The following is a 12612-nucleotide window of genomic DNA, read 5'->3' as shown; positions in this document are numbered from 1 at the left end:
TGTTGTGAGAGCTTGTGCGCTTGGTTGACGCCTGCTTCCTGAGTTACTCTTGTCCGTGCTTCAGCCCGGAGTCTAGGGACCTGCCCTGGGGTGATCCGGGCAGATCTGTGCCTGTCGTGTTAAGAACATGGTCCAGTTCCTTGTCTCTTTTGGATTTTAAGAGTTATGTCAATTTTAGTTTCCTGAACAGAGGTGTTTTGTGTATCTTTTGTTCGATTTCTTCCCAGGTTCTTGATACACTTGATGATTTTGAAATGGCATGTTAATGTTTTTCATTTTTTAACTGACTTTTTTAAAGGTTCTTTGTATGTTTTATATTATTGAGTGGAGTTATTTTTGATTTGTGGTTGATTTTAAATTTTTTCCTTTTATTTTTCCGAGTTACCTGTTTTTAAAGGTACACGTACTGACTCGGATCAGCAAGAAGTTAAGATGCTGTGTTTTCCCGTTTGTGGAAGGCTCCTCACTGCGCTCTGGGGAATCCTGTCCCGTCTCTTCAGCACGTCCTGGGCCTGGGTCTCTGCACCCCAAGTTCACAGGGACTGTCTTCTGGAATTCTGCAGGTGGAAAACTTGTTGCTCAGTCACCAGGGGACCATCAAGCTCTGTGACTTTGGCAGCGCCACGACCATTTCGCATTATCCTGACTACAGCTGGAGCGCCCAGCGGCGGGCCCTGGTAGAAGATGAGGTGAGCGGGGTGGGCGTGGGCCCTGTGAGGACCGGCGAGTCGGACCCTGGCGTTCGCCTCCCAGGCCCGTCTTTGGGCCAGGAAACACTGAATTTGAGGGTTATATTGCGTCTCCATCACTCATCTCATCCCAAAACTGCCTCTTACAGCTTTTTCTTTCACTGCATTGTTTTCGTATTGTAGAAGACGTGTATTGTAAAACTTGCTGCCTTAGCCATTGTTAAGTGCATGTTCCAGCGGTATTAAGTACATTCATCATCGTTCGGCTGTCCCATCATCCATCCACAGAATTTTGTCACCATCCCAAATAAGGCTATTTAAAAAAATGTATATCAGTTAAAGTTACACCTCACGGGCTCCCGCAGGAGACCCCAGAGGAGATCGGTGAGTGTGCCCTGAGCAGGTGTGGCCGTGGGGAGGCGCCGGCAGGGCTCCATGGCGGGCCCTCATCTGGACACCCCTGCGGGCACACTCCCAGCGGCTTATACTTTGATGAGCAGCTTACGGGAACTGCACACGCGGACAGCACATAGGATACGGGGAACCACAAGGAATGACGGGGTAGGGAAGGTGCTGAGGCCGTGCTCTGCGGGGGCGTCAGGGCAGGCCTGCTGGGAAGGAGCCTGAGGGGCAGGACTTGAGCCAGCGGGCCTCCCGCTCGGCCCCTCGGGACCCGTCCCTGCAGAAGCTCGTCTGGCGTCACATCCGCGCAGGGCGCCTGTATGCTTCTCCTGCGGTCTGTCACCGTCTGCTCCAGGCCCCAGACCAGGGTGTCGGGTCGGAGCACAGGTGCTCCTGATCTGCTGGCTGTTCCTAGACGGACTGTGCTCGAGGGAAGGGGTCTGTCCTCCCCTCACGCTCCATTGCTAAATCGGAGACGTGTCCAGTCACCCCAAACCAGCGCAGTCCCACTTGTGTGTGAGAGCGTTTGTAAGACGGTCGTTCCCAGCAAAGCAGAAACGTGTGAATGTTCTCCGTGAGTTGCTTTGCAGAGTGTAGTGGTGCAGTGGCGTGGGAAGGGGTTCCTGGTCCCAGTGTGCCGGGTGGTCGGTGTAGTAACTGCCTCCTGGGCTCTGAGTCCTGCCCGTTCACTGACTTCAGTAGATCCTCGGAGGTGTGCGACCACCCGCTGTGTCCCGTGCACGCCTCTTTTGGGTGATGGTCCCTTCCGCCTTCTAGCCGCGGGGCGGGGGGGGGGGGGTCTGCTTGCTGTGCTTCTATGCCCTGCATGTCCTCCCACCCCCACTGTGGCCACGGTGCCACACCACACCGCCGTGGCAGGAGCCCCCCACCCCGCACGTGCTGACCGTTTGGGGGGACTCGTGGCTGCCATTTTTGCTGGCTGTTCCTAGACGGACTGTGCTCGAGGGAAGGGGTCTGTCCTCCCCTCACACTCCATTACTTTGGTTTGGTTCATAGTGAGTCCTCGGTTACTGTGGTGTCAGAATGCCCTGGATTTGCTTCCCCCTTGGTCCTGTGTTCTTTGCCATGCTCCCCTCACTTTGGAGCGTTCGTCTACTTTCTGGAGCGTCGGTGTTCTGAGCTCAGCAGGTGCCTGTCCTTGCAGCCCTGGCATCTGTGTTCGTCAGAGGAGAGCTGCCACCCCTGAGTTGGGGCCAAGCTCTGGGCGTGTGGGCGTAGCTACACGCGTGTCCTTGTGTTAGAAGTCACGCACCTACACCGGCCTGTCCCGTGGGCACCTGCCCCCACCCCACATCTGTGTGTCCCTCTTTCCCGGCACATGGCCCAGCAGCAGCATCCCTTGTGCGTCCACTCATCGTTCTGCTGCACGTGCAAGACTTGCAGCGACCCTAGAGAACACACCTCTCCTGGCAAGAACTCAGGGTTCATGTGGGGTTCCGGCGTGCCCCACCCCCCGCCCCCACAGCCCAGACCAGGTTCCTTGGATTCGGTCTCTCTCCTTCCGAGTGCTTTTGGTACTTGTTTGAAATATATTTGGGTATGTCTTTTTTTAATTTTATTTTTTGATTACTGAGCAGTTACAGGTTTCCAGAAGAATTGAGCTGAAAGCGGAGAGCTCCCCCGTCGCCACCCGCTTCCCTCTTTGTCCTCCTGCGTTTCTTCTGCAGGGATGAGCACATGCGTGTGCACTCCCAGGTCCCCGTCCCTCTCGCTCTGCACACGCTCTTCTGGTTCTCTCCCGGGTCCGTGCGTGCGGGTCCCTCCATGGTGCGACCCTTTGGCCAGGGCCTTGTGCTCGCGGTCAGGCTGCGTCTAGTGTCGTGCGTCGGCCGAGTTAGAGACGGCAGCCTGCATGTGGGTGCTCGTGTGTGTCTTCCGGGGGTGCGCCTGGACGAGCGGTGGCTGGGTCTGTGAGCAAGTCCAGCTAGTGAAATCGGAGGTTTTAACAGAAGCTTATCAGACGTGCACAACGGCACAGAATCGTAAGTGGGCCGCTGGGTGACTTTTCCCGTGTGGATGCCCCCGTCACCCCACATCTGGGCTGTATGGTGCCCCCAGCTTCACCTCCCTCCTGGTGTTCTGGGTGAGTCCTGCCTGAGTGCAGGAGTGTGGTGTTCGGGAATGGCCTGCTCGAGGCCTTCATGCACTTTGATCACGTTCCCGTTGATCCCCGAGGAGCTGCAGGAGTTAGACGGCGTGCACGGGAGCCCCGTACCGGCTGCGGGGCTCACGTGCACTCACCCCCCGTGGCCGGCCTCTGCAGAGGCTTGCTCTTGAGGAGCAGACCTTCAGGTGGAGAACGGCTTGTTATCCTTTCCACGTGTCCCGCTGAGGTCTTGGCTGTGGAGTCTGCGGCGTGTGGTTGGTGCTGGTGTTTACTGTGCACGGAGACTCCGTTCTCCCCTGGGCGTGTGGCCCTGTGCCGTGCTGTGCCACCAGGCTCTCTCTCGTCCGTCACACGTGCCACCCTGTATACACGCGTGTCAGCGTTCTTGATGCAAACACCTGAACCAACCAAGTGAATTTGGTTTAGTTCTCGCTCCCATTAGAGAAAGTGCTTCTGCAAGAACTTGTCAGGAAGCTTTTTGTAGAACAGCACTTCCTCTTGCAGACGCGCGTGACCCAGCCCACGGCTCTGGGCCAGACTTCCCACAGGCCCAGACAGCTAGGATGCCCGCAGTGAGTGCTCGGCGCGGCCGCTTCGGCGAGCACCAGGGCACCAGGGAGCAGGCAGCAGCAGGGGTGAGGAGGGCAGTGAGCGGCCGGCCATCGTTGTGGAACACCGGGATGCAATGAACGTCGTTCGTGCACATCCCGCAGCGTATTCTGGAAAGGGGCACGGCGTCGATGCAAAGTAAGAAGCAGTGCTCATGTGTGGCCTTTCCTCTGAAACGTGTGTGTCTGTTCTTCAGATCACCAGGAACACCACACCCATGTACAGGACGCCAGAAATCGTGGACTTGTACTCGAACTTCCCGATCGGCGAGAAGCAGGACATCTGGGTGAGGCTGCGCCGCTGGGGTGCCTGGGCAGTCCTGCCTGTGAGCACGTGGGAGGCCCTCGGGCACAGCTTCCTGCCTGCCCACTCTGCTCCCTTCCCTCCGGTGTTCCTCCCTCCTTCGTTTTCTCCTTCCATTGTTTTCAAGAGTCACTTGTGAGTGCCGTCAGCAGAGACGCACTGAATAAAGTTGGGGGGGTGTCAGCGTGCGGCGGAGTCCCACAGGGCCCTTGGGGACGCCATGTCTGGGACACTGTGCCTGCGACAGATCTGCTGCCTACAGGCTCGGACCTGAGCCCTCTGACCCACGGACATCCGCTGTCCTGGTCAGAGCCCCTTCGGAGAGGCCGGGGCGCTCATGCAGCCGGACTGGCCGCTGCAGTCTTGCAGCTCTGTGCCGGTCTGGTGCTGGCCAGTGAGGGCCAGGCCCCTGATGCCTAGGTGACCGTGCTCCCTTCACCTTTCTGAAACCCTGTGGCAGTCCCTGCATGGTGTGGGCACCATGTCTGGCCACGTGTCTCCTGGGGTCCAGCGTCAGGGTGCAGAGCTTGAGGAGAGCCACGCTGAGTGGCCCGGGGCTGCCCCTACGCTGAGGCATCCTGCCCCCCTGCCTGGCCTCTCTAAGACCAGGGACAGCAACACCTCAGACCCAGGCTGCCCTTGAGGGCCCAGACCTCAGGCCTCTGGGGCCAGCCTCCAGTGACCCCGCTGTGGATGTGAGAATCTCTATCCTGAGCGTAGGTGGTGCTGATAGCAGTTTGAAGTGTGAGAGTCGGTAGGATGTGCGTGCTGGAGCCTTTTCTCATGATAGCGGCAGCCCGTGTTGTCTTCTTTCCAAACATTGGTTGACCCCAAATAGGTGCCCTCAGCACGTCTGGGCCGGAGGACATGCACGTGTGCACACAGAGTTGGACAGGGAAGCGGACGTTGGGTGCTGAGGGCTTGGCCTCACCTGGGCACTCTCACTGATGAGAGTGAGATGTGTGTGGGCCCTGCTGCCTGGTTGGTCCGCCGCATCCCCGTCATCCGATGCTCCAGGGAGAAGCAGCGGTGGGAAGGGACGTCGCCCGCGGACCCCCAGATTTCCTTCCTGCGTTTCTGTTGCAGCGGCTCGTCCGCTTGCGTGTCGTGTCCTTTCCGCAGCTGCCCCGCCAGGCCCCAGATGCTGGCGTGTAGAACTTTCCGGTTTGATGAGAAAATAAGAGATTGTTGTTTGTCCACGACTCAGACCTCAGGAGCTCGCGCCTAAGGAGGGTGGCAGGTGGGCTGGGTGTGCGGGGAGCGCCGGCCCCCACTCTGTGGCCACCTGTAACTCAGACCAGGCTGTGGCTCCAGCTTACACAGGCTGACTCGGTCCTGACTGTCCTGGGCTGTGGATCCAGACCCCTCACCTCCGCCCCGCCCCGCCCCGATCTCTCTGCCCCCGCCTTCCCCCTGCGCTCCCCTCACCTCCGCCTTCCCCACAGGCCCTGGGCTGCATCTTATACCTGCTGTGCTTCCGGCAGCATCCTTTTGAAGACGGAGCAAAACTTCGAATCGTCAACGGGAAGTTCTCGATCCCCCCTAATGACACCCGGTACTCCGTGTTCCACGACCTCATCCGTAAGTCCCACGTGTGGGGACCTCGAAGGACACGCCTTCTGTCACTTCTCGGGCCCGTCTGTCCTGTCTCTCGCGGCTGTGTGGCAACCCCCCAGTGGGGGCTTTTCCCAGCCCCCAGCCCCCTTGTGAATTCTCGGTGCTCTGAATGGCCCGTCGTTCATGGTAACTTTGTGCTGTTTTTGGGCTTGCTGTGTCATATTTCACTCATTCACTTGTAAAATCAGTGGTGTGAGTGAACCGAGGGGCTTTCGGGGTCGGTGAGCTCGGGGAGAGTGGGCACTGCTGTCCCCAGACCCTGGCCCGAGCTCTCCTGCCTCTGCCCTAGGCGCCACGCTGAAGGTCAACCCCGAGGAGCGGCTGTCCATCACAGAACTGGTCAACCAGCTCCAGGAGATCGCGGCCGCCAGGAATGTGAACCCCAAGTCTCCCATCACTGAGGTAGGGGCCTTGCCAGGTGTTGCCCATGATGGTGTGGTCAGGACAGTCCTAATTCTAATTCTGCTCCTCCTGCTCTGGGGCAGGAGACACGGCTCCTGACGAGGCTCACGAGTGCCCTGGCGCGTCCACAGCCCGGGGCGATCCGAATTCCCTGAGGGAGCGTCCCAGCTAACGAGAGGCTTGCTGCCCTGTGGGGTCACAGGGGCAGGGGCAGCAAACTGGGTGTGCGGCTCTGGCGGATGATGCTCGGCACGTGTCACACGGGCCTGTTCCCAGGCCTGCGGGCCCAGGCAGGAAGGTTGAAATAAGGACCTGACGTGTCAGGGAGGCTTGTCACACTGTGCTGAGGAAGAGGAAGCCGTGGGAGGGCATGGGGGTGAGACAGTGGGTCCGCTTCAGAGAGAACCCCCATGTGGTCCCGCGCGGAAGATGTGTGCTCCCCCGAGAGCTGGCAGAGGGCTGGCTGGTGGTGTGGGGAGCTGTCTGATCTGTGGGCCGGCCGGCCCGCGTGCGCACCACCGGGAGCTCACTGGGAGTGGGCCCGGCAGAGATGCTGCCGGACGGACGCAGCCCCCGGTGGGCGGGCTGCTGTGTGTGTTCTGACCACAGTGCTTGTGGGACCTGGGACCTGCGTGTGCAAACGTTAGACCCCGTCTGTAGGGTTCTTCTCTGGGCCATGCGGGGCTGAGTGTGCAGAAGGCAGCCTGCCGCAGTGCCGCAGACCAGGCCGCCAGAGAGAGAACAGGAGTGGAGTCTGAGACCCAAGAGTAGGGCCGTATGAATAGGTGCATTGTGTCATTAAAGAGGAGGCTATGGAAACAGAATTTAAAAAAAGGCCGAGTGGTCCCTCCACGTCCTTCACGACCCAGCCGCAGAGGTACTGAGCACCATTCGTTAGGGTTTACAGGGAGTCGTGGGAAGCGTAGGGTCCCAGTGGGGGACGTTCTATTTCTTCCAGAAATCAGTAAAGCAGATAGAGAAACTGCACAGAGAAGATCTGGCCTGTTTAACAGACACGTGCCGCCTAACGCTTAGTGGGCGTGGGCGTTGTTTATAGGGATTTGTAGGAGATTAGCGTTGACTAGCAGGTCACAAAGGACAAGGCTTCATCGCGTTCGGGAGAAGCGATGGCACGTATACTTTCTTTTCTGAGTTTGCTGTAGTAAAACTTTAGCTCAGTGGTACTATCTTGTAAAACCCCAGCAGAAATCCTAAGGTGTGCTGCCAGGTAACTTACGAGTAAGCGTGGAAGCTGAGCAGGGCTGAGCCCGGCCCCTGGTGGGGCTTCCGGCCCTGTCCTGACGTCACACAGTTGGGCTGTGCACCTTGCCCAGGGGCTCCGAGCGTCTCTTAGCAGGCTTTTAGGGGTCAAGGCCCCACCCGGCACTGGCCTTGGGCTCCGCTCGTGACAGACACAGCCCCCTGCCTTGCTTCTGTGGCAGCCGGAGGGCTCCAGCTGACTGAGGGCACAGATGCATCACCCCGAGGGTCTGCTGTTCCCACGCCCCCGCTGTCCTGGGTCACTGCAGAGCCTGGCACACGGTGGGCGTGCGGGGAGCACTTGCACCAAGGGGCAGACTCACAGCTGCTCCCTCCGTGTTAGGAGGCTTGTGTGCAGAAGAGCACGTGTGCAGATCCCCCGTCAGCATGCTCTGTCTTTTGGTTCAGGTGGCCCGTTCCGGGTCTGGGAGGTTCTTCCCTCGGCCTCATAGTGAGTCAGGTAGAGGCGGGTTGACTTGTGGTGGGCGTGCCTGGGGCTCACCGTGTGCCGCTGTCCGTGTTCTGCACCCGCCAGAGGTTGACTGTTTGCGTTTTGAATCAATGCAGCTCCTAGAGCAGAATGGAGGCTATGGGAACGCTGTCCCGTCCCGAGGGCCACCCCCTTCTGGGGGCTCCAGCAGTGGTGGCTACAGCGGAGGTGAGTACCCCCGCCTCGTGCCCACCATTTGTCCCCTGGGGTTACCTGCTGGGCACCTACAGGGCACCCAGGTCCTGCTCTCCCAGGGCTTTGGGCCTGACAGCAAGAGGCAGGCTACACGTTTGGGGTCCCCAGAATCACCCTCAGGTTTGGATTGCCTCGGACTGCCAGAACTCAGTGGGACTGGCCCACTGGGCCACGGGGAGCTGGGGAAGAGCATGAGCATCAGCTGTCCTCTCCCTCTATCGTCAGGACAGCACTGGCCCTCTGCAGCATGGAGGGACAACCAGGGGTGGCCACACAGGCATCGCCGGCCACCCCTGTGGCTGGCTGGTCTCCAACCCCGCGGAGACCTGGGGGCCCTCCGTCAGTCACTTGTCGGCGTGGCCCGTGGCCTAGGTGGATGAGGGCACGCCTCAAAGGGCAGTGACCGGGAGGGCGAGCACATTAGAAGGAGGGCGTGTGGGGCACAGAGTGGCCCTGATGGGAACTGGGGGGCTGGAGGGCTCCACGTGGGGGTTTCGACCGGGAGGCCCAGACACTGCTGTGGTGGGGCCGGTGGTTTTCCTCACAACTCCCATCACGTTTGGTGAACGATCCGTGCTCTCGGCCGGTGTGTATCAGGATGGGTCGGGTGTCCAGGACTGGCATGGCGGAGCGGTGTCCCCAGGGGAGCCCTCGGCCTGAGCTGTGTGTGGCCGTGCCTGGGAAAGTTCTGGAAGGCTGTCTGCCATGTGCCCCGGTGCTCATCCCCCAGCTCTCGGTGTTTGCGGTGTGAATCCAGGCCCTGGCTTCTTCAGCTCTCCCGTGTCTGTGCACTGTGGGCCCTGGACGCCCCACTGAACGTCCCGTGGGAGTCGCCTCACCTGCCATGGGGGGAGGTTCCCAAGGCACTGAGATAAGACCATGCTACACAGAGGCTGCGGGGGTCCTGGCAGACGACCCCCATGCAGCCCGTGGATCGTGCTGATCTCTGTTCACACCGGCTTCTCCCACCAGAGCCCCCTTGACGACCGCACTCTGGGGGCCCTGCATCTGTTGCTGCTCTGTTCACATCCAGGCAGTGTGTCTGCAGCTGCCTGTTTGGAGTCTGGCTCCGTTCCGGCAGCCCTGCCCCCGAGAACGACCGATTTCTGCCCCAGGCGTGCCCGAGGTCCAGCCATGTGGCCTTTCTGTGCCTGGCTTGGAGCTGAGCAGGCTTCCCCGCTGCATGGCCCGCTGTGTTCTCCCCGCATGTCCTTCCCCACCCTTTCCTCCTCCAGGTGGCGACGGCTTCCCTGTCCACCCGTGTGCGCTTGCCTCAGAGCTGGAGGGGCCTCCCCTTTGCTGGTTCCCTCAGCACGAGTGGGTGTGACGGCGGCCTCCCAGCTGGCGTCCCGCGCATGCCAGAAGTGGGTGGGGGGACGTCCTGGAGACGGGAACGGAGGGCCGTGTGTGCCCAGAGGGTCCAGCTCCTCTTCACGGTGCCCAGGTTCTGCCCTCGAGGGAACCGCTGGCTGGGCGCTCAGTGGGGGTCGTACAGGGTGGTGCTGCCCGCCAGGCTCACGCGGCAGTTGCTGGTTTCATCTCTGTGCCTGGACGTGGTGTGCCGACAGTTGGGGCCAACAGGAAGCGGGGCTCCTTGCTGGATCTGCTTCTTGGCTCGTGTCCCCACGGGAGCTGGCCCCAGGCCGTGCCCTGGTCTGAGACTTGTCTCTGCTTCCAGGCCTGGCACTTGCCGAGTACGACCAGCCCTACGGCGGACTCCTGGACATCTTGCGGGGGGGCACCGAGCGCCTCTTCACAAACATCAAGGACACCTCCTCCAAGGTCATCCAGTCCGTTGCCAAGTGAGTGAGGGCGCAGCTTCTAGGTGACAGCACGTGGGTTCTTTGTAGTGGGGATTTCCCGACCCTTGGGCTGTCCCCCCTCCAGACCTGGCAGGACCCACACTCGATGCTGTTGGTAAGCGTGCATGCCCCGTCTGCGCGGGCTCTGCCATTGGGCCCACAGACCCTGGCTGTGGGGAGGGGGTTCTGCGCTCTGTGATGGAGGTGGCCGCTCGTTTCCACCCCGTCCGTGGCTGGCACTGGGCCACATGGGAGCGCCTGAAGCCACGGGACTGCGTCCCTCTCTCCCCCAGGGGGGCCTTTTCCACGGAGACCGTGAGCCCCGCCCCCAGCCTCAATGTCTGCCTTGCGCTGTGCCCACACACCTCACATTTGTGTGGTTTCTCCTCTGTGGTGTGGAGTGAGTGGGGCAGTGGGGGGGCCCAGGGACGTCTCACAAGTGCAGCCCGCTGAGTTAAAACACTGAAGTACTTGGGCTGGGTGGGTTTGAGCGCGTGGGTGGTAAAGTCACTTTATGAGCGCGTTGTTCCGGGGGCACAGTGCTGTCGTGCTGGACGCTGGCTGTGGCTCCGGCGGCCAGAATGTGCGACCTGCATTTGCTGGGTTCTCTGGAGGCCCCTCGGCTCTCACTGTGGAGCTCCCCGGGAGCAGCAAGCAGGAGCCCAGCACGGACCCAGGGCCTGGGGCCAGTCAGGGACGTCCATGTCCGTGGGCACTCCCTCGCTGTTCGACAGTTTCGGGGGATGGTCCGTGGGCGTTGGGTCCGTGGATCTCAGTCCAGGGGTCAGGAGGTTTGTTTCCCTGTGGTCACCGTGGGTCTCTGATAGCGTGGAGACCGCTTGGCCCCGTGTTCCTTGTTCTTCTGTGCGACGGTCATTGTGTGTACGCTGGTGACACAGGTTAGGTCACGCGCACTGGTGTGGGCGTGTGCACACGTGTGTGAGTGCTGTGCCGTGTTGGGCTGTGTAGCGCCGCGTCCTCTTACCCGATGTGACTCTGGAATGAGAGGAAAGCGGGTTTTTGCTGGACGTCTCAGCAGACGGGACCCCCGTTCGCGCCTCCGTGAGGCTCCGTGACATCGCAGGCCGCACCTCGTCAAAGGCAGTCTTCGCGCTCTGGGGCGGGCTCTCCGAGTCCTGTCCCCCGAGTCGGGCCGGCTGTGGCTCGCGTTCTGCTTGCGGAGGCAGAAGGGTCGAGCTGCGGGCCTGGATAGGACGTGGGGCTGCCGGTGGCCCTGAGACTCCACTGCCTCCCAGTGTGCTCTCCCAGCGTGCTTCTGACGACGGGTGACGTCGCGTGGTGCTGCTGCGTCGTGGGCCTCTCCGCGTGCTTCGCCCCACAGGCCGCCGTCCCCTGCACTGAGCCAGCTGCAGCGCTGTCCTGCGCCTCCTCCCAGCAAGGGATGTTGCAGGGGTCTCCTGGGACCGGAGGGCTGTGCAGTCGCAGCTCCCCGGGGATGACAAGCCAGGGGTTCTGGGACATGCAGGAAGCTACTCAGCCCTGCCCTCGGGAACACACACACAGAGTGGGTGCGGACCCCCTTTCTCCCTGGGTCTCTCAGGTGGGCCCAGCGTTTCAGGGCTTCTCAGCGAGACTCAGGGAGAGCAGACGCCAGGCCGCGGCTGCACGGACGTTGTCCGAGGCCTCAGCTGCCAGCCCTGGGGTGGGTGTGGAGGATGGGTGCTCGTGGCCTCCCACGTGGCTGAGATGCTGGGGCCCCCACGGGGCTGGAGGGGAGGACTGGGTGCTGGTGCATCTGTTCAAGCTCTTGAACGCGGTTTCAGTGCACAAAGGAATGTGAGGTTCTCTCTTGTGACGGTAGAGATGGTGCTCGTGTGCTCCGGGATTTAGTTGACTTCATGGCTGACTCTGGATTTGTGCGACTATCTTACACCCCAAACGGGATATTAATGTGAAGAAATGACCCTCAGAGCGCACATCAGGCTGGCAGCACAAGCAGAATTCCACCGGTGACTCGGGCGTGGGGGCCTGCAGACACCATCGGATGCGCCTTGGGGCGGGAATGACACTTAGCATCGTCCTCGTGTGACGTCGAGATCAAAGCGTAGATGAGGATAGACCAAGATATCATCTGGTGTCGTCAGGATCGAAGTTTCTAGAACAAGAGAAAAAGGATATGTGTCAGGGTCCCAAGACCACCCCCGGGTTGGAAGTTGGCTGGAGGACACCCAAGACTTGGCTCTTGCCTCAGAGCCCTGGGAAAAGGCGTGTGGTGCAGAGCCTGGGGGAACCCGGCATGGCTTCCCGCGTCCTCCCCACTCCGTGGAGTCACGTGGGATGCATGTGATTCCCAGCCCAAGCCACTACAGCACGTGTGATGTGTTGTCATCCAGGGAAGCCCCCCAGAGACCCAGCACCCAGGGTTTGTGTTCGGCTGGTCACAGGCACTCTCTGCCTGGCATGCACCAGGCTGCAGACTCTCAAGGGAAAGCAGGCCTGAGCATAAACCACATCTTGGTACAAGTAGTCCAGGCACAGGGGACCACTCTTACCAGTTCTGGGAACAGCGAGGATCCTCCCGAAATCACTGTACCATAGCCAAGGACCAGCCCAGCAAGCAGGCTTCTCTGCGGATACACGGTTAGGCCTGTGTAACTGTCTTTTGTCCAAGGTTCATGCTTAAAATGTGATTCAGAGAGCGTGTCTGAGACTCAGGAGCATCCAGGCTGGAGGGGAAACGTCTCAGGTAGTGAC

General features: G+C 60.6%; 1 protein-coding gene across 7 annotated transcripts in view; it reads left to right on the top strand.

The window, feature by feature from the left end:
* The window catches only part of GAK (cyclin G associated kinase), a 56423-nt gene that overhangs the window by 18584 nt on the left and 25227 nt on the right, over nucleotides 1-12612 (top strand). For 6 of the 7 annotated variants that reach the window (XM_032395491.1, XM_032395490.1, XM_032395495.1 and 3 more), the window contains 6 exons: nucleotides 564-689; nucleotides 4025-4114; nucleotides 5577-5712; nucleotides 6038-6150; nucleotides 7978-8068; nucleotides 9774-9897. In XM_032395491.1, coding sequence (XP_032251382.1) covers nucleotides 564-689; nucleotides 4025-4114; nucleotides 5577-5712; nucleotides 6038-6150; nucleotides 7978-8068; nucleotides 9774-9897 — 680 coding nt within the window. The remainder of the gene's footprint in view (nucleotides 1-563; nucleotides 690-4024; nucleotides 4115-5576; nucleotides 5713-6037; nucleotides 6151-7977; nucleotides 8069-9773; nucleotides 9898-12612) is intronic. The other variant, XM_032395492.1, reaches the window with a different exon arrangement.

Source organism: Phoca vitulina, unplaced genomic scaffold (genome assembly GCF_004348235.1).
Source record: "Phoca vitulina isolate PV1807 unplaced genomic scaffold, GSC_HSeal_1.0 scaffold85, whole genome shotgun sequence".
In the NCBI taxonomy this organism is placed as follows: domain Eukaryota; kingdom Metazoa; phylum Chordata; class Mammalia; order Carnivora; family Phocidae; genus Phoca; species Phoca vitulina.
The sequence above is the reverse complement of the archived record's forward strand: the minus strand, read 5'-3'. Positions and strand labels throughout refer to the sequence as shown.